The sequence below is a fragment of the Conger conger genome, chromosome 2 (genome assembly GCF_963514075.1).
Source record: "Conger conger chromosome 2, fConCon1.1, whole genome shotgun sequence".
Classification (NCBI taxonomy): Eukaryota; Metazoa; Chordata; class Actinopteri; order Anguilliformes; family Congridae; genus Conger; species Conger conger.
Genome location: NC_083761.1, coordinates 67148083 through 67169905, shown reverse-complemented (window position 1 = coordinate 67169905; position 21823 = coordinate 67148083). Strand labels below are relative to the sequence as shown.

General features: G+C 44.1%; 1 protein-coding gene across 1 annotated transcript in view; it reads left to right on the top strand.

Annotated features, from left to right (window-relative positions):
• myo15b (myosin XVB) overlaps positions 1-20064 on the top strand; it is a 39672-nt gene extending 19608 nt beyond the window's left edge. The window contains exons 24-65 of the mRNA XM_061230489.1: positions 2041-2106; positions 2229-2286; positions 2400-2524; positions 3209-3304; positions 4244-4479; positions 4586-4755; positions 4920-4992; positions 5255-5428; positions 6006-6118; positions 6580-6650; positions 6860-6947; positions 7060-7098; positions 7470-7559; positions 7817-7902; positions 8618-8881; positions 9160-9220; positions 9434-9556; positions 9669-9822; positions 9945-10035; positions 10165-10403; positions 10771-10873; positions 11046-11105; positions 11295-11370; positions 11857-11975; positions 12096-12214; positions 12451-12592; positions 12931-13042; positions 13602-13932; positions 14503-14566; positions 14646-14718; positions 15076-15152; positions 15655-15731; positions 15911-16041; positions 16132-16226; positions 16436-16513; positions 16721-16817; positions 17109-17257; positions 17361-17485; positions 18289-18422; positions 19071-19204; positions 19352-19489; positions 19640-20064. Coding sequence (XP_061086473.1) covers positions 2041-2106; positions 2229-2286; positions 2400-2524; positions 3209-3304; positions 4244-4479; positions 4586-4755; positions 4920-4992; positions 5255-5428; positions 6006-6118; positions 6580-6650; positions 6860-6947; positions 7060-7098; positions 7470-7559; positions 7817-7902; positions 8618-8881; positions 9160-9220; positions 9434-9556; positions 9669-9822; positions 9945-10035; positions 10165-10403; positions 10771-10873; positions 11046-11105; positions 11295-11370; positions 11857-11975; positions 12096-12214; positions 12451-12592; positions 12931-13042; positions 13602-13932; positions 14503-14566; positions 14646-14718; positions 15076-15152; positions 15655-15731; positions 15911-16041; positions 16132-16226; positions 16436-16513; positions 16721-16817; positions 17109-17257; positions 17361-17485; positions 18289-18422; positions 19071-19204; positions 19352-19489; positions 19640-19741 — 4953 coding nt within the window. The 3' untranslated portion in view covers positions 19742-20064. The remainder of the gene's footprint in view (positions 1-2040; positions 2107-2228; positions 2287-2399; positions 2525-3208; positions 3305-4243; positions 4480-4585; positions 4756-4919; positions 4993-5254; positions 5429-6005; positions 6119-6579; positions 6651-6859; positions 6948-7059; positions 7099-7469; positions 7560-7816; positions 7903-8617; positions 8882-9159; positions 9221-9433; positions 9557-9668; positions 9823-9944; positions 10036-10164; positions 10404-10770; positions 10874-11045; positions 11106-11294; positions 11371-11856; positions 11976-12095; positions 12215-12450; positions 12593-12930; positions 13043-13601; positions 13933-14502; positions 14567-14645; positions 14719-15075; positions 15153-15654; positions 15732-15910; positions 16042-16131; positions 16227-16435; positions 16514-16720; positions 16818-17108; positions 17258-17360; positions 17486-18288; positions 18423-19070; positions 19205-19351; positions 19490-19639) is intronic.
• The last annotated feature ends 1759 nt before the right edge of the window (positions 20065-21823 follow it).

The following is a 21823-nucleotide window of genomic DNA, read 5'->3' as shown; positions in this document are numbered from 1 at the left end:
CGCCATCAATCACGTTTTACTGCCATTGTATCTCCACGAACATGCTGATATCATCAATTGTCCTGCACTCGTCTCTCTCACACTTTTCTGCTTGAAAATATTCATGACTAAAAGCACAAAATGGATGAATAATATATATATGTATCTTTAAATCTGATTGAACTAGTGCAAAATGAGTCAATCATTGGTCAGGAAAGCGATACTGATGAAGGCATTGTCTTTCCCTCTTATTGCCTGCGATGTTATATTATTCTAGTTGTGTACTGGACATAAAATATGTCTGTAGATATTTCATCTGACAGGAGTTCCTTCCTGTTCAATACTAGCCCACGCACACTTGTACACACTCTCCTCCCGTCTTGGACTTCAACCTTTTCTCCTGGAACTACACACAGTGTGATTCTTCTCCTGCCCTGCCCGCAACATTGCTCTGGACGCTGAATTTCACGTTTTCTTAAGGCGCAGTAACTGGTAGGTGCTTTTTCAATCTCCCGTTAGCAAAATCGAGAACAGAAAACAGAGATAGAAACTTTGGTCAGTAAAAGGAAGAGAGAAACAGGTGAAGATTTGAGGCAGTCGGCTATTTGATGAACTCGCATACTATATCAGTGTGTCAGATTGAGGTTGAAGAGATGTCTTGTGCTGTAAAATATGCTGGTTTTAGAAAGTGTTGTTTATTTGTTAGTGTGTTTCTCTGGGGCAAACCTTTCCTTTAAGCCTTTTTTTTTACATTTATTTCTTGTACGGTTTTATGAGGTTTGGACTATGATCGGACGGCCTGATGCCCTGTTGGCTGGTTAGTGAATGCAATGGAGACACATCTGCTCCCTGATTACCAGAAAAATTTGAAACTAAAACAATCCAGGATACATATGAACTTATGAATTCATTATGTTCTTGGCCTGAAAGACTTTATCTTTTGTAAGGCAGGCAAACATTATTGCACTGAAAAGTTTTGTTTTGAATTGTATTGAAAAAATAATAATTGCTGAATGTATGTATAAAAATCACGCAAAAGAATAATGGGAGGATAGTAGGTATTTGTATTTGTTTCACAAGGTGGTTTGGTTGGAGAACAATTGTGTCACATACTAGTTGCTTTGGGTGTTAGCATGTCTCTGTTTTATGGGATAAACTGAGCTGCTGTTCTGGCTGAGGTTCTCTGCCTCCTCATGGGAATAGTGACTGTCCCCAGCTGCCTGGCTTCTCTGTGGGTTCCCTCCAGTGTGAATGCGGGGCTGCGATTCCTAGTGACACTGCTTCACCGCTCCTCACACACCTTTAGCGTTACACGCCTTAGCACAACCTCCAAAATTCAGCCCAGGGAGAGCTCACAATAGCAAAATCACATTCAGGCAGGCATGTGGAGCGCCCTGTGGCTTCATCTGTCTTAGATAAACAAGAAGGTAACAGCAGCAATGGCCAGATAAGGGCTCCATTTCTGCTCTTTGATTTGCTGGTGTAGGTTGGGGTGGAGCTAAGGTGAAATGAGTGTCCCAGGGATATAAAACCTGTGCTTCTAATAATAGGACAGTAAGAAAGCTCAGCTGGGCTTGTTGGTTATTTGTTATTGAACTGCCAGGGCAGGGAAACCATGGAAGCCAGCCTGAAGAAGAAAAGCAACAGTGACAGGAATAGACTGATGGGCTAAAAAACAAGAGCTCAGCAATACCTGTAGGTAGGAGACATAAAGTGACGATAAGCTATTTCTGTTTTCTGTCTTTCTTCATCCACAACCTTTTTATCAAGTGTTGTTGACATTCTGTAATCAAAGTGTCACAAGTTAATATCCATCCTTTTATTTCTCTATTATTTCGTTCACCTACTTTTCATTCTGCTTTCGAAGCAGTGGTTTTAAATAGAGTTAAATATATGCACTACACATATGTGTGTGTACATATGAAAGATAGAGAAAAAGAGGTCAGGTAGCTATCGCTACACACACACACACACACACACACGCACTAAAGACCGGACTGTTTCCTATGTCTCTGCTTTCCATTTTAGAACAGTTTTATCCTGTGTTTGTCCTGCTTTCAGGAAATCACAGCGAGGAGCAGAGTGACAAAGTCCCAGTCCACAGCCCGTGCGCGCACTGCAGGCATGGTGAGTTACCTGGGTGTGACTCGGGTGTGTCCCACACTGATGTCATGCCAGGTGCTGTGCTGTTCCAGTGTGTATCCGCACCCTCTGCCTCTCCCTGACTGCCTGCCTCTCTTGTGTTTCAGGATGTGGGAATGTTGGAGATTCCGGCAGAGCTGTCAGTCAGACTGCGGGATGTGGCAGGTGAGCAGAAGGACGCAGGTCCGGGCCGGACTAAGCTGGACGCAGATGGACTGTTTTTTTCTGGTTTCCATGTTCGTGTCCGCGTCGCCGACGGCTCTTTCTCTGTTCTGCAGGGAGGCAGCACAGCTCGGGTGTCACAGAGGTGGCCCCTCCGCAGGTCAAAGCAGAGCACAACCTCTCCCTTCCTCCTGATATCAACCAGTTCCCCTTCTCACAATACGCCAAGACAACCTTGAAGGTAGAACATGCTTACAAGTGTGGTCGTGAACACATACACACACACACACACACACACACATACACATACATAGGCTGCGTCCAAAATTGCATACTATCTTACTATTCAGGATGTCAAAATAGTATTAGTATGTCCGAAAACATAGCTGTATAAAAGAGTGTGCTAAAGCTACCACACTAAACTCTGTGAAATATGGAAGTGTGTGAACACTGGACACTATTCTGGCATGAATACCCCACAGTGCACATTGCGCTCGGTTACAATCCAAACAAACAGAAGGGTTGGGTTCAAACCAAAGCGGTGAAAGAGTTGAACTATTTAAATGCAATTATTACCTGTAAATTGTCTTAGTGATCGTAGTTAAAATATATATATTTTATATATGTTTTAAATCTTTTTTTTCTGTTTTCATTACACAAAGTCACATCAACTAGCTGCCATCATCAATATGCATTGTTTTGGTATCCTATGATGATGTATTATGTCCGAAAATCCATCTTGCTTTTTGCTCGTATACTAAAACCGCCTTATGTACAGGAAATGATAGCATACATGTGTAGTGTGTAGGGTTTGATTTCGGACGCAGCCATGCATTTTAAGTATCTTCATATTGCAGCACATATGCAAACAAAAAGATAAAGTCATGAAAACAGCAGGTTGTCTCTTTTACCTCCCATCTGGCAGGATGGATGGTGCCAAGCCCAAGACTATCCTCTAAGGAGGCCCCTCACCTCCTTAGACCACGAGGACACCCGCACAGCCTTGGAGATATACAAGCTGGTGAGTCTGACTGCATGTCAATGTTCAGCCTATTTGTTTAAAACCCTGTCCAAAAAGAATAATTCAACCTGTGCCCATATGGATGAAGGTTCGACCATGGGGGCGTCAGCATGTACCCACATGATTACTGGATAGACTAACTTTGAGCATTCACTTCTTCACATGCCTTGATTACAGATTAGCAACAACTATAGCCACTTCAATTTAATTAGTTATGCATTCATATTTGGGTGTGTTATATATTGTACACTTTTATTTCTGTGAGTGTAATCTTTTCATTATAAACATGTTTGTAGATTTGTGTTTATTTACCATCTAAAAGCTATAAAAGTTAAGCTAATTATCACAATTCTCTCGAATGTGGGGAAATGGAATGACTCAATTTGGTTTGTATCACTTGTGGCCTCTTGTTTGCTCCATCCATAAATTGCTCAATGTATAAATTATTGAAGCCAATTAAGTCTTTACTAGGCATGTTTTCTACAGTAGGCTTGTTCCTGTTAATTAAGACTCTGTTGTTAAGTAAGACTGTCTAGTATCGACTAGTCCTTTTAGTCTGCTGTAAGACACTTTTTTAGAGCCAGTATTCAGACTATTACATTACATTACATGACATTAGATTACAATCACTTAGCAGATATTTTGATTAAGAGTGACAAACAGAAGTGGAGAACATCAGTTTTAGTCATGTTTAGTTTAGGAATACTTAAGTGTTTATATCACCAAGAAGGAGACCCATTCATGATCAAAGTGTATAGGTAATCAAACAAATGTATCCAAAAATACCACCACTATTCAGCTAACCTAGCTCTACACAGCTATACCAACTGTACAATACTATCCCACATGGAAATCCCAAAAGAAATACAGATGAAGAGTATTTCACCTGATGAGCGGTATTACTTTTCTATTTTTAAAAGTGAATCTGTTTCCCTCCAGATCCTGCGCTTCTCAGGGGACCCAGAGCTCACTGGGTGGCAGGAGCAGGTGTTGGGGAACTACATTATGGAGAAGGGGCAGGAGCGGCCCTCCCTGAGGGACGAGATCCTGGCCCAGCTGGCCTACCACACCTGGGGGCGGGAGAGCGACGAGGTGACCCTGCGGGGCTGGATGCTTATGGCCTCCTGTCTGAGCGCCTTCACTCCCTCTCCAGGCCTGGACAAGTCCCTACTCAAGTAGGCCTTCCCTGCTCCGCCTCAGATTGTGTTGCGTATGATGTCCTGTGGTCATTTCATACTCTGCATGAATGCTTACTCAAGTCCTCCTTGTTGTCTGGTGAAGGTACGTTTCTGACCAGGGCCCTGGAGAATACCGTTCCCTCTGTCAACACAAGCTGCTCACGGCTCTGCAGCTCCCAGCCCCCACCTGCAGGCTCTACCCACCCTCCCAGCTGGAGTGGACAGCCAATCAGAGGAAGGGGAAGATGGTACTGGAGATCAATACCTTCAACGGTAAGGAAACCTGACCTTGTGCTCTCTCTGGTAAGGGGCAGGCTGAACAGGTCACCGTTATTTAATCATTTCATCCTGTAAGTTTCCCAGACTGAAAAAATCTAATTCCACGGCATTCCGTAAAGTTAATCCCTCTCCATCTTTGCTGTTTCTCCTGCTCACAGAGGAGAAGCTAACTGCAGAGGTGGAGTCTTGGACCACAGGGGAACAGCTTGCTTCTTGGCTCCTGAGGTTCAGGTAAATAATGAGGGCAGACTGTCACACAGTACAGATGATGGAGGGGCCTGTACTGTGATGTGCTACCACAATATAGCTCAACAGCATGGGCCACAGTACAGTGCCCAGGTAATGACACTAGAGACAGTGTTGATACAGCTCATTTGTGGAGGTTATTTTTTAGCCTTTTAGCTCCCACTAAATGTATGCAGAGGGCAGAGTCAGTTTGGTGTTTTGCTAAACTCCATTTTGCTGTGTCTGAGTGAGCTGTGCTATGCTACAGAGGTTTGCAGGAGGCTCCCCGTGGCTGGTCGGTGTCTCTGCTCGCTGGGGAGGGATGGAATGACCTCACAGGCTGTGATTTTGTCATGGACGTGCTCGCCGGGGTGGAGGCTGACGTCCCTCACACGCAGTCCCCTGCACCTTCTGCGTACCTCTTCAACAGCAACGGGGAAATGTAGGTACAGGCAACACTGCCACAACAGTTTCTCTATGAGTGAGAATAGACAGCAGGAACATGTGAAAATATAACACGTGGAGAGGCAAAAAGGCCAGTGGATTTACCATCTTTTTTGTCATCACATTTTTAATGCCTGTTTGTGTATTCATGTGTCTTCTGCTCTTTTCTGTGGTCTAGTTACTGTGTTTGCCCCAAGTATTGAGAACCAGTAAAAATAGATACATCAAGATAAAAAAGATGTTGTGTGTACGTACGTCACATAATTACTTCGGGAAATAAATATTGAATCCAAATAAAATATTAATTTGGAGCTCCTCCAGAAGTGAACTTTTTATCTATCCTGGATTTGGGCACATGAAAGTACAACCTAAATATAATTTCTGAAACTGTTCCGCCATAGATGGCTCTGTGGGAGGATCAAAGTCAGTAGCTGCAAAAATCTTGGGGCTTAAAATGGGATTTTTATACATTTTTAAAGAAATAAATATTCTGAAGAAAAAATGGGCTCTCAGTTGATTATGCTTGAGGGAAGCTTTATTAGTAACCGTTTCCCTACTGTGACGTTCTACCTTAGGTTGATGAACACAGATCTGGATGACTTCATCCCCCCTGCCCCATCCATGCAGGCCCCTGGCCTCCCCTCCACTGGTGCAGCCTGGGACAGCACATACCCCCCCATGATGGGAGGTGAGTACTCATCCCTCACTCCACTTCTGCTAATATCTTCACAAAGGGAGAGTACATACATTCTCCATGCTCACATAGATTCTGAGGCACAAAATGGCTGAATTGTACATCTAGCTTCATTTAGACCAGGGGTGGAGGGCCGGTGTGTATGCAGGATTTTGCTGCCACCAGTTACCCTGTTTCAAATAGCTAATTAGCCTTATGCACCATGTATGATTCACTCATAATTTAGACCACAATAAAATGATACAAGACAAGAACATTTATCAGCTGTTGTTTATAGCATGGAACGTGGTTATAAATGACAGATCATGTAAAAGATTGGGCTGAAATCTTGCCCTACTTGCCCATCCCTGATTTAGACGTATCCTTGGGTGTGACATCCTGACATCTTTTAAAGAGGCTCCTCGTTGGTTAGTTGGGGGGTTTCCGCACTCATGGCCTTTGCTGTCATTCTTCAGGCTCCGGGGGTCGACAGATTGACGCCTTTGTGGACGACCTCTTTGACCCTGTGCTGGACCAGGGCCCTCCGGTTAGTGACTGCAGTGTAGTTCTTGAACTAATTGCATCAAAACATCTATGAATTGCCCAAAATCGCATGAGCGATTATTGTAATAACAAAGTGCACATACACAGATGACACCCTACCTCAACCTGATGTTTTCTGTTTCTGCACAGTTTTTTGTTGTATGTGGTTGAGGGTTTGTATTTGGATGGCCATTGTGCTTTCTGTCTCTGTAGGACATGGATCGGATGGCCATGCTGAACAGGCGAATGAGAGGAGGTGGTGGCATAGGCCCCATGCAGCCTGGAGTTTATCCAGGAGCAGGTACTCAGGACCAGACACTCTTTCCCTGTTTGGAAATGCATTATGGGGGCATGTGTTTGTTTTAACCTAACAATTCTGAAATTGCAGTTATTTACAATACTGTAATTTACAGGAATTCCAATGACAATGACTATGCCAAGCTATTCTGTTGGTGAGTAAGACATGGTTTGCAGGTAGTTAGGTGATTTGTACCATTGCTTGTGGTGCTGACGGTGGTGTGTCTTATTAAAAATGCAACATAAAAAAAGGTGTCACATGAAAATGCTCCCTGGGATTGCTACTGGTGCATGTGGTTCTCTTGTGGCTGCTTGGGCATGTACTTTCATTGGCTTTCTCTCATACAGGATAAATCCAATTTTAACTTGGATTTGAAAATGTCATGAGAACAAGCTCATGCATATGCAACAAGCACCTTCCGTGACTTTCTGCTGTGGGATGGAAGGACCAGGGCAGTGAAGCACTGTTAATATCAGCCGCTGATGTTGTCCATTCTGCGATACATACTGTACCTGCCTTTTGCAGGAATGGCGGTTAACCCTATGATGCCTGGTTACCCTGCCATGTCCATGATGCCTGCAGCGGCCCCCATGCCTATGATGCAGGCCATGTCACGTAAGTGAGCGCGATCCTCCTAAACTTTCATTCATTTATTTACATTCTTCAGGCTTTTCATTTAAATTAGCACGTATTAGTGCTGGAGTTTATCTCACGCCTAATTGCCTCATGTCGGTTGTCTAAGCTTTGCCCATTGATTCTTCCCATCTAATTATTCTGTAATTATGGCCTTGGCTTGTGTCCCTCTCTCTCCGCGCTAAACCTCATCTCTCCACTGTTTCCCTCTGCCTCTGCAGCCATGATGATGCCAGCAGCCATGGCCCCACCTGCACCGGTGGTGGATCCCCAGCAGGTGGCAGCACAGCAGCAAGCCTTTATCAACCAGCAGGCCCTGCTCATGGTCAGTCCTGCATACTCGGGGAAAAAGATAAACACTAAAGAAAACTCATTCACTTCCAAATTGAATTTAAAGTACATTTCACGAGTGGTATGCTTTTTTTAAAAACTATTTTAACACGCGGGATGAGGTAAATGCGGTGTTGTGGTTAGCAGGCTAGGTAAGCAGTGTTTGGCTAGTTAAGGGGTTTGTTCATACATTTGTGTGTTGCTGTATTATTCGAAGAAAAAAAAAATTCAGATGATCAAATAGGTCCTGATCCTTATCTTTGTTGTACAGGTAGCAGTTGAAATTGTACTTCCCTCTAGGGTCTTTCAGCGCACTTATCCCTGGTTATGGGTATGCACTTTGCACTTTGTTGTACATCGCTCTGGATAAGAGCGTCTGCCAAATGTCATTAATGTAATGTAATGTGGTTATTGTTCTCCCTGTAGACTGTGTTGTGGTTATCGTTCTCTCCCTGTAGATTGTGTTATGGTTATCGTTCTCTCCCTGTAGACTGTGTTGTGGTTATTGTTCTCCCTGTAGACTGTGTTGTGGTTATTGTTCTGTCCCTGTAGACTGTGTTGTGGTTATTGTTCTCCCTGTAGACTGTGTTGTGGTTATCGTTCTCTCCCTGTAGACTGTGTTGTGGTTATTGTTCTCTCCCTGTAGACTGTGTTGTGGTTATCGTTCTCTCCCTGTAGACTGTGTTGTGGTTATTGTTCTCTCCCTGTAGGCCCAGCAGATGACTCTCCAGGCCATGACTCTGTCACAGCAGCAGCAGCAGGAGCAGGTTCAGGCTCAGAGGCAGCAGTTACAGCGCCTCCAGCAGCAGCAGCAGCAGCAGCCGCAGCCACAGCCTCGGCCTCAGCCTCAGCTGCAGCCCCCCCCAACACCTGCGCCTCAACCGCCCGCCCCCAGACTGCCCACTCCACCCGTCGCCATTCCACCACCTGCCCCCAAATGGATCCCGCCCCCCGCTGCTGCCGCCAGCCCAGAGGTACGACACTAAAGCCCTTCACTGCACATGAAGAAGTGGTGCCCTATGCTTAGATTTGTTCCAAAGGTTTGTGTATATTTGTATTTATTATACATTTTGCAGCAAAATATTTTACCTGAAAGGCATTATCCAATTGTATTAATGGGCGATAGGCAGAATGGGAGCTTTGCAGGCCATGCTGTTTAAGGCAATCTGTCAAGCCAGTGAATAACAATAATTTTAAAAGAATTCATATGAATATTTTTCCTATTTGATGATATCCATGATAACCGAACAAGGAAGTGGACCCAGATCAGCTGGAATCATTCAGGGAGAAGAGGGATTTTTTCCAGAGAATTGGTGAGTTGGTCTAGTCTTTCAGTATAGTCATTTCATAATTACCCCAAATTATTCATTATTAAATAATTGGACTGTGACAATCCTAAACTTTAACCTTTATGCTTTTCTTTTTTCTTTTCTGTGCATCTCTCTCTCTCTCTCTCTCTCTCTCTCTCTCTCTCTCTCCCTCTCCCTCTCCCTCCCTCCCTCCCTCCCTCCCTCTCTGATGCCCAGGATCACATGAGGCCAGTGTGAGGCAGGCAAGCCCTCCAAAAGCTCAGAGACCACAGCCACCCCCCATCGCTCAACCTATCCCAGCACAGCCACCAAGATGTCCCTCCCCAGTCAGGAAAGAAGGTCAGAACCTTCTCCATCCTTCTTGAGTTTACATGGCTTAGTTCTTACATTTAAGATACCAGATATGGGAGGCTCATTCATAATAGCTACATTTTGTCTCTACCTCTGTCAGTGAATCCCTCACCCCCAGTGAAAGAAAACAAAAAATCCAAACCTGTGCCACCTGTTCCTGCCCCTAAACCTGAACCTAGCAGCAATATCCGGGAAATCATCAAGCAGTACCAGAATCGTCCCGCTCCGGAACCCAAAGCTTTCGAGCCTGTCAGGTCGGTCACACTCCAGTACAAAAAAGCGCAGAGCAACACAACGGTCCAGTTTGGGAAATAATGATGATGGTGATTGAAGTTAATCAATTGCATGACACTTATGTGTTTCATTTTGCCTTTAGAGTCCCTCTGAGGTCCTTTGTGAAGAAGAATGACCCCAAAGAGGAGGCACTGGCCATTCTGAGGGCAAAGGGACCAGTGGCACCCGTGCCGGTAAGAGCTGGGTTCCCCTCAAGGACAGAGCAGACAAAACAACCCTTGAGTTGTCATGTGGAGGTACTCCACAGTATGTGAGTGCACGTTCACTGCTCTCACAGCATGTGTCTGTCTCCTTTTGTAAAGCGACAGTATAACCCTCCAGTTCAGCCCAAAACGAAGGGCAGCCCACCCTCCAAGTCTCCGCCCTCCACCCGGGGCCCGCGCTCCATCTCCAACAGCATGCGGCAGAAGCAGCGCTCGCTGGCCGACCTCTTCAGCCCAAAAACACCGCCGCCTGCTCCGGAGGCTCCACCACCTCCACCCAGCATCCCTGACCCTCCACCAACTGCTCCCCCAGGTATTGCTGAGGGCACTCACCATATGTTCATCCATCCATTTTCATGAACTGCTCATTCCTGGGCCGGGCTGTGGGCTTTGGCTGGAGCCTATCCCAGCATGCAGTGGGCAAGAGGCAGGAATACACCCTAGACCACACCATTCACTCACACATTCATACCAATGGACAATTTAGAGTCTCCAATTAGCCTACTGCATGTCTGGACTGTGGGAGGAAAACAGAGTACCTGGTTGAAAAGGTGCTCGGACACAGGAACAGCATCCAAACTCCACTGCACCACTGTGTCACGCTCCATATTTTCATACTGCATGGTAACTAATTTAAACAAATGAAACCGTTACACCTTCAGCCAATGGGGACTTGATGTTTGTACCTGCAGACAATCTCAGCAGACTGGCCAATGACGAGGGCATCCGCTCACAGCTTCATAAGTTCTCAGCCAGTGTGTACTTCTCCTACGCCCGCATGCCTGGCAAGCTATTCCTACGCAAAGAGGTGAGAGAGGGCAAGGGCCCTTTGAAGGGAGAAAGAATGTACTCTTGGACATTTTGCTACTTCAACTGAATAGAAATTAATGAATCACACAAAACAATAACAGTATTATTGATTGTGGTATCTGTGTGCCCTTTGCATTCCTGCCTACCATAATACTTTCCTATGTGTTCAGGTCTTCTACCCCCGAGAGAAGTTTAACTATCCATACATTCTCAATCTACTGTGTGAACAGGTCAGTCTTTTCTGAATAGTGCTGTCTTTCCAGTGTGCTTTGCCATTCAAAGTCCTTGGAACAGATGACTGATTTTGATCATTCATGTGGCACCAACTTTATGTTACTGCTCTCATGCCTGTTTATTGTGTTTATTGAATATTGAAGTGGATAATTTGATCCCATTTTTGACTCTGTTCTCTGCCTCAGATTATGAGGGACACCTATTCTGACACATGTGTGCGAATCTCTCGTGAGGAAAGGCGCAAAATGAAGGACCTGTTGGGTAAGATGTGATCAGAGTTCACAGGAAAGTGCAATACTGCTGATATGACAACCTTTGGGCTGTAATTCCATTTGTTTTAAAGTCTGTCATGTATTTTGATGTAAACATCAGGTAAATATTTATATGCACACATATAAAGCAGTTCTGGGTTGGTCCTTCACTTAGAAATTGAGATTCAGTGCTAAACCTTAAAAACATGTAAATGTTTTGTATTTTAGTATAACCTTATGTACACCTATATGTACATCCTCTGACATAAATTTGTTCTGTCTCAAATTTCTGAATGATCCAAGCCTCGTCTTTTATTTAAATCGTTAACTGTGTGTGCAATAAAGGAAATTGAGATATTGACACTTTTATAGGACTAGTACAAAATAGGTGGAAATTTCCCTCTAGGCAAGTGGGAAAGGTTAACATAAGCTATGCTTAAACAGCATGTAGAATATGCAGTAAGAGGGCTGTCTGTGTGCACCTGCTCTTTTTCAGCTGGCTTCCATGTGGGCACCAGTATCAGCTCAGTGCAGGATGATTCAATGAAGAAGAGGATTGTGATGGCGGCTCGTGACAACTGGGCAAACTACTTCTCACGTCTCTTTCCTGTGGTGGTGAGATGGCCAGGACAAGCCCCACACACACACACACACACACACACACACACACACACACACACACACAGAGTCATGAATTCCTTCTCTCTGTCTCCATCACTCTTTCTTCTCTGTCAGGGAGGGACTGGTGAGGATACTCAGATACTGGGCGTGTCTCACCGGGGCATTCGACTTCTGCGAATGGTCAAGGCATCAGGCATCAACCCAAAACACCTCAAGGTGTTGCGCAGTTACAGGTAACCATGCCCCCACTCCACTGCTCCTGCCATCCCATCACCATTCTAACCCAGCATGTTCCTTACATATTCATCCTTTCCACCATCTTTGCCTGTTCCTAATCAGGTCATTAGCTCTTAGAACTACTTTCAAGTACTTTTTACCAACTCAAGATTAGTATTATAATTGGAAGCAACGCAATGATATGTGATTTATATTCTCTGAGGAGATGGTGAATGTGAGTGTCTGTGTGCAGCTATGCGGAGATGCTGTCTGTGGAGGAGAGAGGGCCTGAGATGGTGGAGTTCTCTTTGAAGAACGAGCACCTGCAGCTGCAGTCCTCTCGAGCCCCGCAGATCATCGCCATGGTGCGCCTCTTCCTCGGAGAGCTTCTCAAGGTAATGCAGCTTGCTAAGCTCTGTTCACCCCGCCCCGTCACCGCTCACTGCACATGTAATGTGGCTAACCACTGACCACTGCACAGAGACCAGATTACTGCCCACTGCACACACAATGTACTATCAGTTACCACACGCAATCACTGCCAACATATGTGCACGCACGCACAAACACTCACTCACACACACTGGATAAGAGCGTCTGCCAAATGCCAATAATGTAATGTAATGTCTTGAACCCCCTTTAATCGTCATTCTAACCATTCTGGCTAAAGGAGAATAACTGTGTAGCCAACTACCTGTGTAGCAACAACACTGACTCTCATCTCTCATCTCAGGACTCTGATCATGTGATAGCTCTGAAGAGCTATGTGACGGACGACAAGAGCCTTCTGAGCTTCCGGAGGGGTGACCTCATCAAGCTGCTGCCCATGGACGGTCTACAGGCAGGTAAGCCACGTAGCTGAACACATCACTGAACAGTCACTCTGAAAACCCACCTCAATCATACCTGTGACCACGTAGCTGAACACATCACTGAACAGTCACTCTGAAAACCCACCTCAATCATACCTGTGACCACGTAGCTGAACACATCACTGAACAGTCACTCTGAAAACCCACCTCAATCATACCTGTGACCACGTAGCTGAACACATCACTGAACAGTCACTCTGAAAACCCACCTCAATCATGCCTCTGAGCCACATAGCTGAACACATCACTGAACAATCACTCTGAAAACCCACCTCAATCACGCCATATTAACCCAACCCACTCATCGCCGCTCAGTATAATGGGGAGGGAACTAGCCTTTAACCAAAAGAGGTACAGTAGGATGCTGCTGTTGTACCCTTGACTAAGGTACTTGACTAAGGGCCTGAATTACATCAGTATACTATATATATCCAGCTGTATTACATACTATGTGAAAATGCTAATAAATTAGCGTCTGAATGAATGTGTGCTAAATGCCGGTGATGTGATGTTTCTTCTTCATCTCTCTCAGGCTGGAGGTTTGGCTCCATAGGGGGACGCTCAGGGCTGTTCCCCTCAGAGTTCACGCAGCCTGCCGCGCCCCCAGACTACCATGGCACCCACATCGAGCGCCGGGATGAGCACAGGAAGAGCCAGAGGGCAGCGGCTGGCCTGCCTGTGCCCAGGCTGGGACAGGAGCCCCTCTCTGGCCCCGCTGCCCTGATGGAGCACAGCAATGAGGGCTCAGGGCAGGGCTCAGTGCAGGGCTCAAGGCAGGGCTCAGTGCAGGGCTCAGACAGCGATAGACAGCTCTACACCATGACCGAGTTTGCCATGAAGTACTTCAGAGAGGCAGTCACCAAGTGAGAATCCCAGCCTTCATCGGAATTACCATTATAGTGCAGAATACAGAATGCAGGATTACCATTATAATGCAGTTTGAAACTTGCAGTGTAAAATCTGTCATATGAACCTGTACTTTTTCACTTGCACATATCTGGCATCTCTCTCTCTCTCGCTCTCTCTCTCTCTCTCTCTCTCTCTCTCTCTCACACACACACACGCACACCATACATTATATTTGAAGAAGATATTGCGTGTGAAAGGGGATCTATGAACATGCCAGGATAATTTGTTGTCTGCTGGCTGATACACAGGGTACTGTATTTCATTATACTGTAGTATGCAGTGTGAAATTCTCATCTCTCATAACAATTAATACTTGTCTTTCACTTGCACATATCTGGCATTGCTCCCCTGTCTCACTCTCTCTCTTTCTCTCACCATATACTCTGTTTGTAGAAGATATGGTGTTTGAAATGGGCTTTGTGTACATGCCAAGATAATTTGTTGTCTTTACATTTTTATGTATTTAAATACCTGAATGTCATGATAAATGACACTATGGCGACTGTTTCTCTCATTCTCTCCAGACTGGGCTGGAAGGGTTTGAGTGCAGAGGGGAGGAGCAGCTCAGAGATGGTCCAGTACATCAAGGTAGGAGACTAGCTCTGGAAGAAATGAATGCTAATGGGCTGATAAATGTGACATAGTAATAATAATGTTTCTGTATCAGGTTCCCATCCAGGAGTCGCTCATCTATTACTCTGAGAATGAGCTGAATGACCTGGCTGCACATTGCTTCACAAGTGAGTAATGTCTTCACAGAGACAGGCATTCAACACACACACATGCATAGCCAAGGTCAAGCCATTCATACAGAATAGGTTGCTACATACATTGATTAATTATTATTGTCATTTACTGCTCATAAATGATTGCTCAGTCGGCAACAATAACCCCTCTAGATTCATATGGTTGCATTTAGATATTGTTTGGAGCATGCTTGTACTCAAATACCACTTGCACCCTTCAGAGCTCTCTTTTCCTACTTGCTAGATGAAATTATTGTTTGAGACACTTGAATAAGATGATTAATATTTGATTCATATCTGTAAATTAAAAGGCCAATGCTCTCTCTTTTTCTCTCTCCCTCCTTCCCTCAGATGTAATGCGGTTCATGGGAGACCAGCCCATGCTCAAGCACCAGTCAGAGGGAGACTGTGTTAACAGCATCCTATATGTTAGTGTCCTTCTGACCGCACTACACACTATACTGTGCTCTCACACCCTCACAGATCCCACCAACCAACTGTACATTCGCACAACAGGGCAGTCCCAACAACACACATTCACTTCACCCTCTCTGACAGCCTCCTATCCCCAGCCACACACACATTCACCTCACCCTCTCTGACAGCCTCCCATGGCTGTAACTGTAATTTGAATATTGGTGGGGGGGCTGAAATGCTGAGAGCCAGAGAACTGCTACCCTCTTACCTGGTCCAGAGGCATGCCATCCCAGAGGTTTTCTTTTTTTCTCCTATATTTAACACTACATGCTGTCGATGCACTTCCCAATTTTCCTCTATGGTAACAAATATTTGTGGCATTTTGAGTTGTGTAAGGTTTACATAACGGTTTATTTTCATGAATTGGATTTAACACTTTTTTGTTCAGTTTGAAAGGAGTTCAAGTGAAAATGTACAGATTTACATCAGTGTTTTTTCTGGGTCTCTATATAGCTGGGGAAGGAGAAAGAGGTCCTGAGAGATGAGATCTACTGCCAGGTCATCAAGCAGACAACCCTTAACCCGCACAAGTGAGCTAAATAAAGTGGTGTTATTCGATGAACACTATGTATTCATACAGTATACATGTGTTTGTTCCAGTCTACCGTACGTTCATGAGTGTTCACACATCTTGCTACACAGAGGAACATGGGTGCGTGTTCCTCGGTGAAGGTCCCCACATTGTTTTTGTCTGTGTGTATGTGTGCAGAGAAAGCTGCACCCGCGGCTGGCGCTTGTTGAACTTGGTTACGGGTTTTTTCCCCTGCTCGAGTACCCTAAAGCCGTATGTCTCCCGCCACCTGCAGGACATCAGCAGAGATCGTGCACACCCCTTCCAAGGTGAAAGAAGCCTTAGTCTTCTGTGTGGATACAGTGTGAAAATCTTCAGCAAGCTTGTCTAACGTAAACACGTCTGTATGTGCCCCTCAGAGCTCTCACGCTCCTGTGGGGAAAATATGATGCGTTCTCTCATCCACGGAGGCCGGAGGCACGTTCTCTCTGAAACAGAGATGGAAGCCATTTTGGTAAGTCTGCATACTGTAGACCCCCTGAATGCACACCTCAAGACATAAAATGATGTCAATTCCCCTATTTTAGAAAAGGCTCATGCAGCTACTGACACTGTTAAGGTTAAGAGAATGCAGGATCCTGCTTTCGTATTGGAAGGATGAGGGGTTGGTTTCATGAAGTGAAAGAATGACTGACAGCTGGATTGTGTGTGGGATGTCTGCAGGCTGGCAGAAACTCCAGGCGCCTCCCCATCCTGCTACCTGGGGGAGTTGAGTTTCCATGCAAGATCCGCAGCTTCAGCGTGAGTGGAGACTTCTGCTTTCTCTCCTATTTCATATCAGCTGTCTGCCCATCATGAGAAAGTACTGTTGGGACATCACATTGAGCGAGCTTCTGCAGTTTCTTCAGAAATGAATGAATTCTGGTCTGGCTCTCTGTGAGCTGGTGATGCTATGTGAGTGTGTAACAAATTCCCTGTCTGTGTTTGTGTCTGGGGGTGGGGTTCCAGGTGGCACTAGAGGTGGTGACGGAGCTATGCACCGAGATGGGTGTGACGAAATTGCCTGAGGTGAAAGAATTTGCCGTCCATGCCAACCGGAGTAAAGGTACGTGGCTGTCAACTCCAGGAACATAACATACAGTACTTACCAGCTGACCAGCTATGAGCAGCTACTGGGTATAAAACATTGATGAAATGGTCAAAAATTGTCATTTTGAAATGGTCATCCTTGTATACTGCACCTGATGCAAGTGCAATAATATCAACTGCAAATAAAAACACTATTATCAATTGCTCTCACTAAAATTCTAATGATTTTATTCTTATCGACAACACTGACAATATTTTCGATATAATATCTTCTCCTCAATTTTCATGTGTCTCTCCTGTGACTCAGGCGAGTTGCTGCGCCTGATCCATCCAGATGAGTATCTATTTGACTTCCTGTCGGACGACAACTCCATCAACCTCTCCTTCCGACGGGTGATCTGGAATCAGCCCCTGCACTTTGATAATGACCTCTATATCGAGTTCCACTACCAGCAGGTACAAAATTGTTCACAGTATCGTACACACGCACTTATGTATTAACATACACATGGGCCAGTGAACACAAGATGATGGATCAAGATACTTGCCTCTTTTTCAGGTACTGGCTGATTACCTGGGTGGGAAGATTGTGCTAACAACAAATGGTTCAACGATTCACCATCAGATCGCAAACTTTTCTGCTATCCAGCATCTGGCCTTGGGGCTAAACAATGCTCCCTCACAGTGAGTAATTCATATCAATCAAGGTTACTTTCAACTGACCAACATCCTTTCTGTTACTTTATAAAATGGAAGCTCTGTTAAACTGCCGATATGCTGATGTTGTGAAGTAATGCATGTGAAATACATATAAATACAGTAGCTAATCACCCAATGGGTAAATTGAATTGATGTGTTTATAACACACTGATATATCAGACAATTCATGTCATTCATAATGTCAATGTGATTTCCACATTTATTGACAATACTATCCAATTATATTTCTTCTAGAAATGTACCAGTGAACATTTTTGTGGTGAAAAGTCTGTGAAATACCATCTAGGCAATCAGATGAAAACCCATCTACGTCTGGTTGAAAAGTGAACATTTTCTAGCCGAGTAGGACATAGCCAAGCTATATCCGAGGGCAACATTATCTATATAGGGGTTTGTTTGTGTCAAAATATCTGTCAACCTAGATTTCCACCCCTCTAGATGTCTAGATTCCGGATGTTTCTCACTGGAGTATGTGTAAATCTGTCAAGTGCGTCAACTCTTTTGTTTTTATTTACTTCACATTACAGCTACAGCATTTAGCTGACGCTTTCATCCAAAGCGACTTACAGTTTATTAGAGTCAGCATGGGCCAATCCCCCCTGGAGCAATGTGGGGTTAAGGGCCTTGCACAAGGACTGTACCGATCTTATTGTGGCTACACTGGGGATTGAACCAGCAACCTTCCAGGTCCTAGTCATTGACATTGACAAAACATTAAAATGGAATTTTAATGGTGTGGGGCCAATACCCTTTCCATGTATTTTCAGGAGTGCAGTGAAGGAGTACCTCCCTCAACCAGACAGGGCCATTATAAACCTTCATCAAATTCATTCTGCATCACTTAAAGAACTGGCCGCCATAGGCAACCTCAGCCCTCGTGATGCCAAAATCCGATTTCTTGGTGAGTTTATGCAATATTGAGTTAAATAAATAGCATTAACTAAAATGAACTGTGTTTCCATTTTAAAGCCTACATTTAATTAAAACATGTTTCGTATTCAGCTTCAGATGAATTTTCTCCATCTCACAACATATATGCTATGTTTAATGCAGTGTATCCAATAGTCTTTTCCCAGAACTTTGGGAGAGTGCCAGATTGATTATTTTCCTTTTAGTGTGGAAGGAGTCAGGTTTATTGATTGATAAATGTTATTGATCCGGCTGATTAAATATTGAATTAGCCAATCATGTGGCAGCAACTGAATGCATAAAAGCATGCAGACGTGGTCAAGAGGTTCAGCTGTTTTTCTGACCAAATGTCAGAACGGGGGAAAAATTTTATCCAAGAAAGGTCAGAGAAAGGCCAGACTGGTCAACGCTGACAGGAAGGTGACAGTAAAGCAAATAACCACACATTACAACAGTGGTATGCATAAGAGCATATCTGAACACACATGTCAAACCTGTAAGTGGATAAGATACAGCAGCAGAAGAAGCCTTAATAAGTCTAAAAAATAAATCTAGTGAATACCTAATAAAGTGCTCATTGAGTGTATAGCTGACTGCAGTGACAGGCTATAAAGGAAGGCATGTGCTTTCTCATTTTCAGATACTATCAGCACTCTGCCTTTCTTTGGCTTCAACATCTTCCAGGCCCAGAAGGTCAGTCATAATGACTGCCCTTCACCATGCACCATAGCCGTAAACCAAGAGGGCATCTTCTTTTCAAACCCGAAAACACAGGTACTGTGTCAACTGTCACTCTTCGCTGTGCTCTGCATAACTCAGTGGATACTGATGTGACCGTATAGTTCATGCTTCTGTAACAAACACCATTGTTCTGGGTGCTTGATATTCTGTAAATGGAGTGTTTCGCGCTACTTCTTTCAGGAGTCCGTTTTCAGAATAGCCCTGGTTGACGTGCAGTCTCTCCGCACAATGAGTCCCAAAAAAGAAAAAGTCCCAGCGGTGGAGATCAATTACGGCCACCCAGCACACCCCAAAACCATCACCATCTATCTCAAACAGGTACACAGTCGGCAACTGGGCCACATAGAACAATGCATAGTCTCCTGTAATACATCACAGTTGAGTGGGATATATATGACCTAATGGTCTCTGTCCTGTAAGAGTACAGCGACTCTGTCTAACACATTATGCATATGCTGTTCCCTGCAGGCCAAGGCACTCTGCCACACCATTGCAATGATCATGGATGAGCTGGTGCGACCCCCAATCAGCAGCTCCATATCGAGTGCCCGTTCACTGTCAGCCCGCTAAGTGCTGTCTCGTAGCTGTCTTTCTCCAACACCTGCCGCAAGGACTGTTGTTGTGACCATGCCGGGACTGAGTACCCTGTTCAACAAAATTCCTGGTCGGCAAAAGGGAGCTGCATTGCTATTTGAGTGCTCCTAGATGCTGCAGTTGGCACATACTACTGTTCAAAAGTACTGATCTGCTGCTACTGCTAATTACCTGCTTTTATTGCTACCCTTGTAAATTTGTGCTGCAAAAAATGAATATGTGTTTTGATTATTTAAACAGAGAAGTCTGTCTTAAGTTGCGACTCCATGGCTATCTTTGACATCAATATATAACTTTAAATTGTGCTTGATGTGAAACAAATCTGTCATGCTTGAATAAATGAACACATTTAAGAGAGGTTTGTAGTACAGTAAACATGTCCAGCAATCAAAAAGTCAGTCTTCAAATTATATTTTATCTAGTCAAGTAATGGTTTGTGGCACTACAATTTTGTTAAATTCATACCCAATAAAGGCTTGATGATAAATAATTTTGATGCAGTTTGAAGCATCAGTTTGGAGATACTAACATTTTCCAAAATAAACTCTGCTGGAGAAATGGAGTGTAATGACATTGTAAGAGTGAGTTAATAGGAGCATAAGACCAGAGCAGTATCTGTCCATCCAGATAGTTTCGCTGAGATGTGATGAATTTTCTAGATCATGACCTTTTTTAGATGCAGTTCACTGTGATTTCCAAATATAATGCTACAGTTACTTGCGAGCTCAAAAATGCACATCTTAATCCAGAACTATTTCTTCTGTTGCCGGAACTCACCACTTGGAACACACCTGTGTCCACACAAGCAGAAGTTGATCCACTGAAGCACACCAGTATTCCGGGGCAAAGTGTCAATTGTTTTGATCAGTGTTTTAGCTAGCTGTGGACTTTAGTTAGCAAGAGGAAAGTTAGTTGTGCCAAGAAATCTTTTAGCTCACAATGACGGTCTACAAAGAACACCTTGCATTCCATTTATATTCCATTTATATCTATAATTAGTTGGTCCAGAATTATTAGGACCCTTAATAAATATGCACAAAAGGTGCTGCAAACTAAAAAATAATTGTTTTTTACATAAGCCTTATTTTCCAACATGCAATAAGTAGTGTGCTTTATTAATATCAACTAAAGTCCCAGAAAACAGGTTCCACAATTATTGACACCCCTGGTTTAATACCTTCTGCAAACACCCCTGGCGAAGATGACAGTCCTTTTCCAATAATTTGTGATAAGTTTAGAGAACACATTTGGATGGATTTTTGGCCATTCTTCTATGCAGAACTTTTCAGAATCATTGACCTCCCTTTTCAGTTCAGACCATGTTTTTCATGAGATTTAAGTCTAGAGACTACGATGGCCATTGCAGAACATGGTTGTTGTTTTTGCATAACCATTTGTGTGTGGATTTTGATGTATGTTTGGAGTCATTGTCCTGTTGGACAATGTACCTACGACAAAGTCTCAGCTTCCTAGCAGAGTAGCAAGATTTCCTGATACTTTGTTCAATTAATTGTGCTATTGATCTTAAATAGTGCCCCTATGAAATACATTAATTTAAAGTTTGTCTTGTCTTTCTTTAGTGAAATTTTGAAAGATAAAAATGGTAACCATTGTATAAAAGCATTATGGAACTCGAACCTGTGGTATATCGTGGATATTGGCACAGCTAGGGGGTGTAACGGCACTCTGCTTCTCGTTGTGCCTAACCACCCCGCTAGCTGTGCCAATATCCATGATATACCATGGGTTCTCCTTCCATAACACTTAAGTACGTACTTCTCCTTGTATGCATTCCATTTTGCCACCAAACATGGTGTGTATGGCGTTCAATTTTAGTCTTATCGGACCACAGCACTCTTTCAGTCATAATTTATAATATGGGGCAGCCTCCCAGCGTCTGCCATCAGACCCCTCCAACTCATCCAGAATGCAGCAGCTCGTCTGGTCTTCAACCTTCCCAAATACTCACACGTCACCCCCCTGCTTACTTCCCTCCACTGGCTGCCTGTCATGGCTCGCATCAAATTCAAAACATTGGTGCTAGCCTTCCAAGCAGTT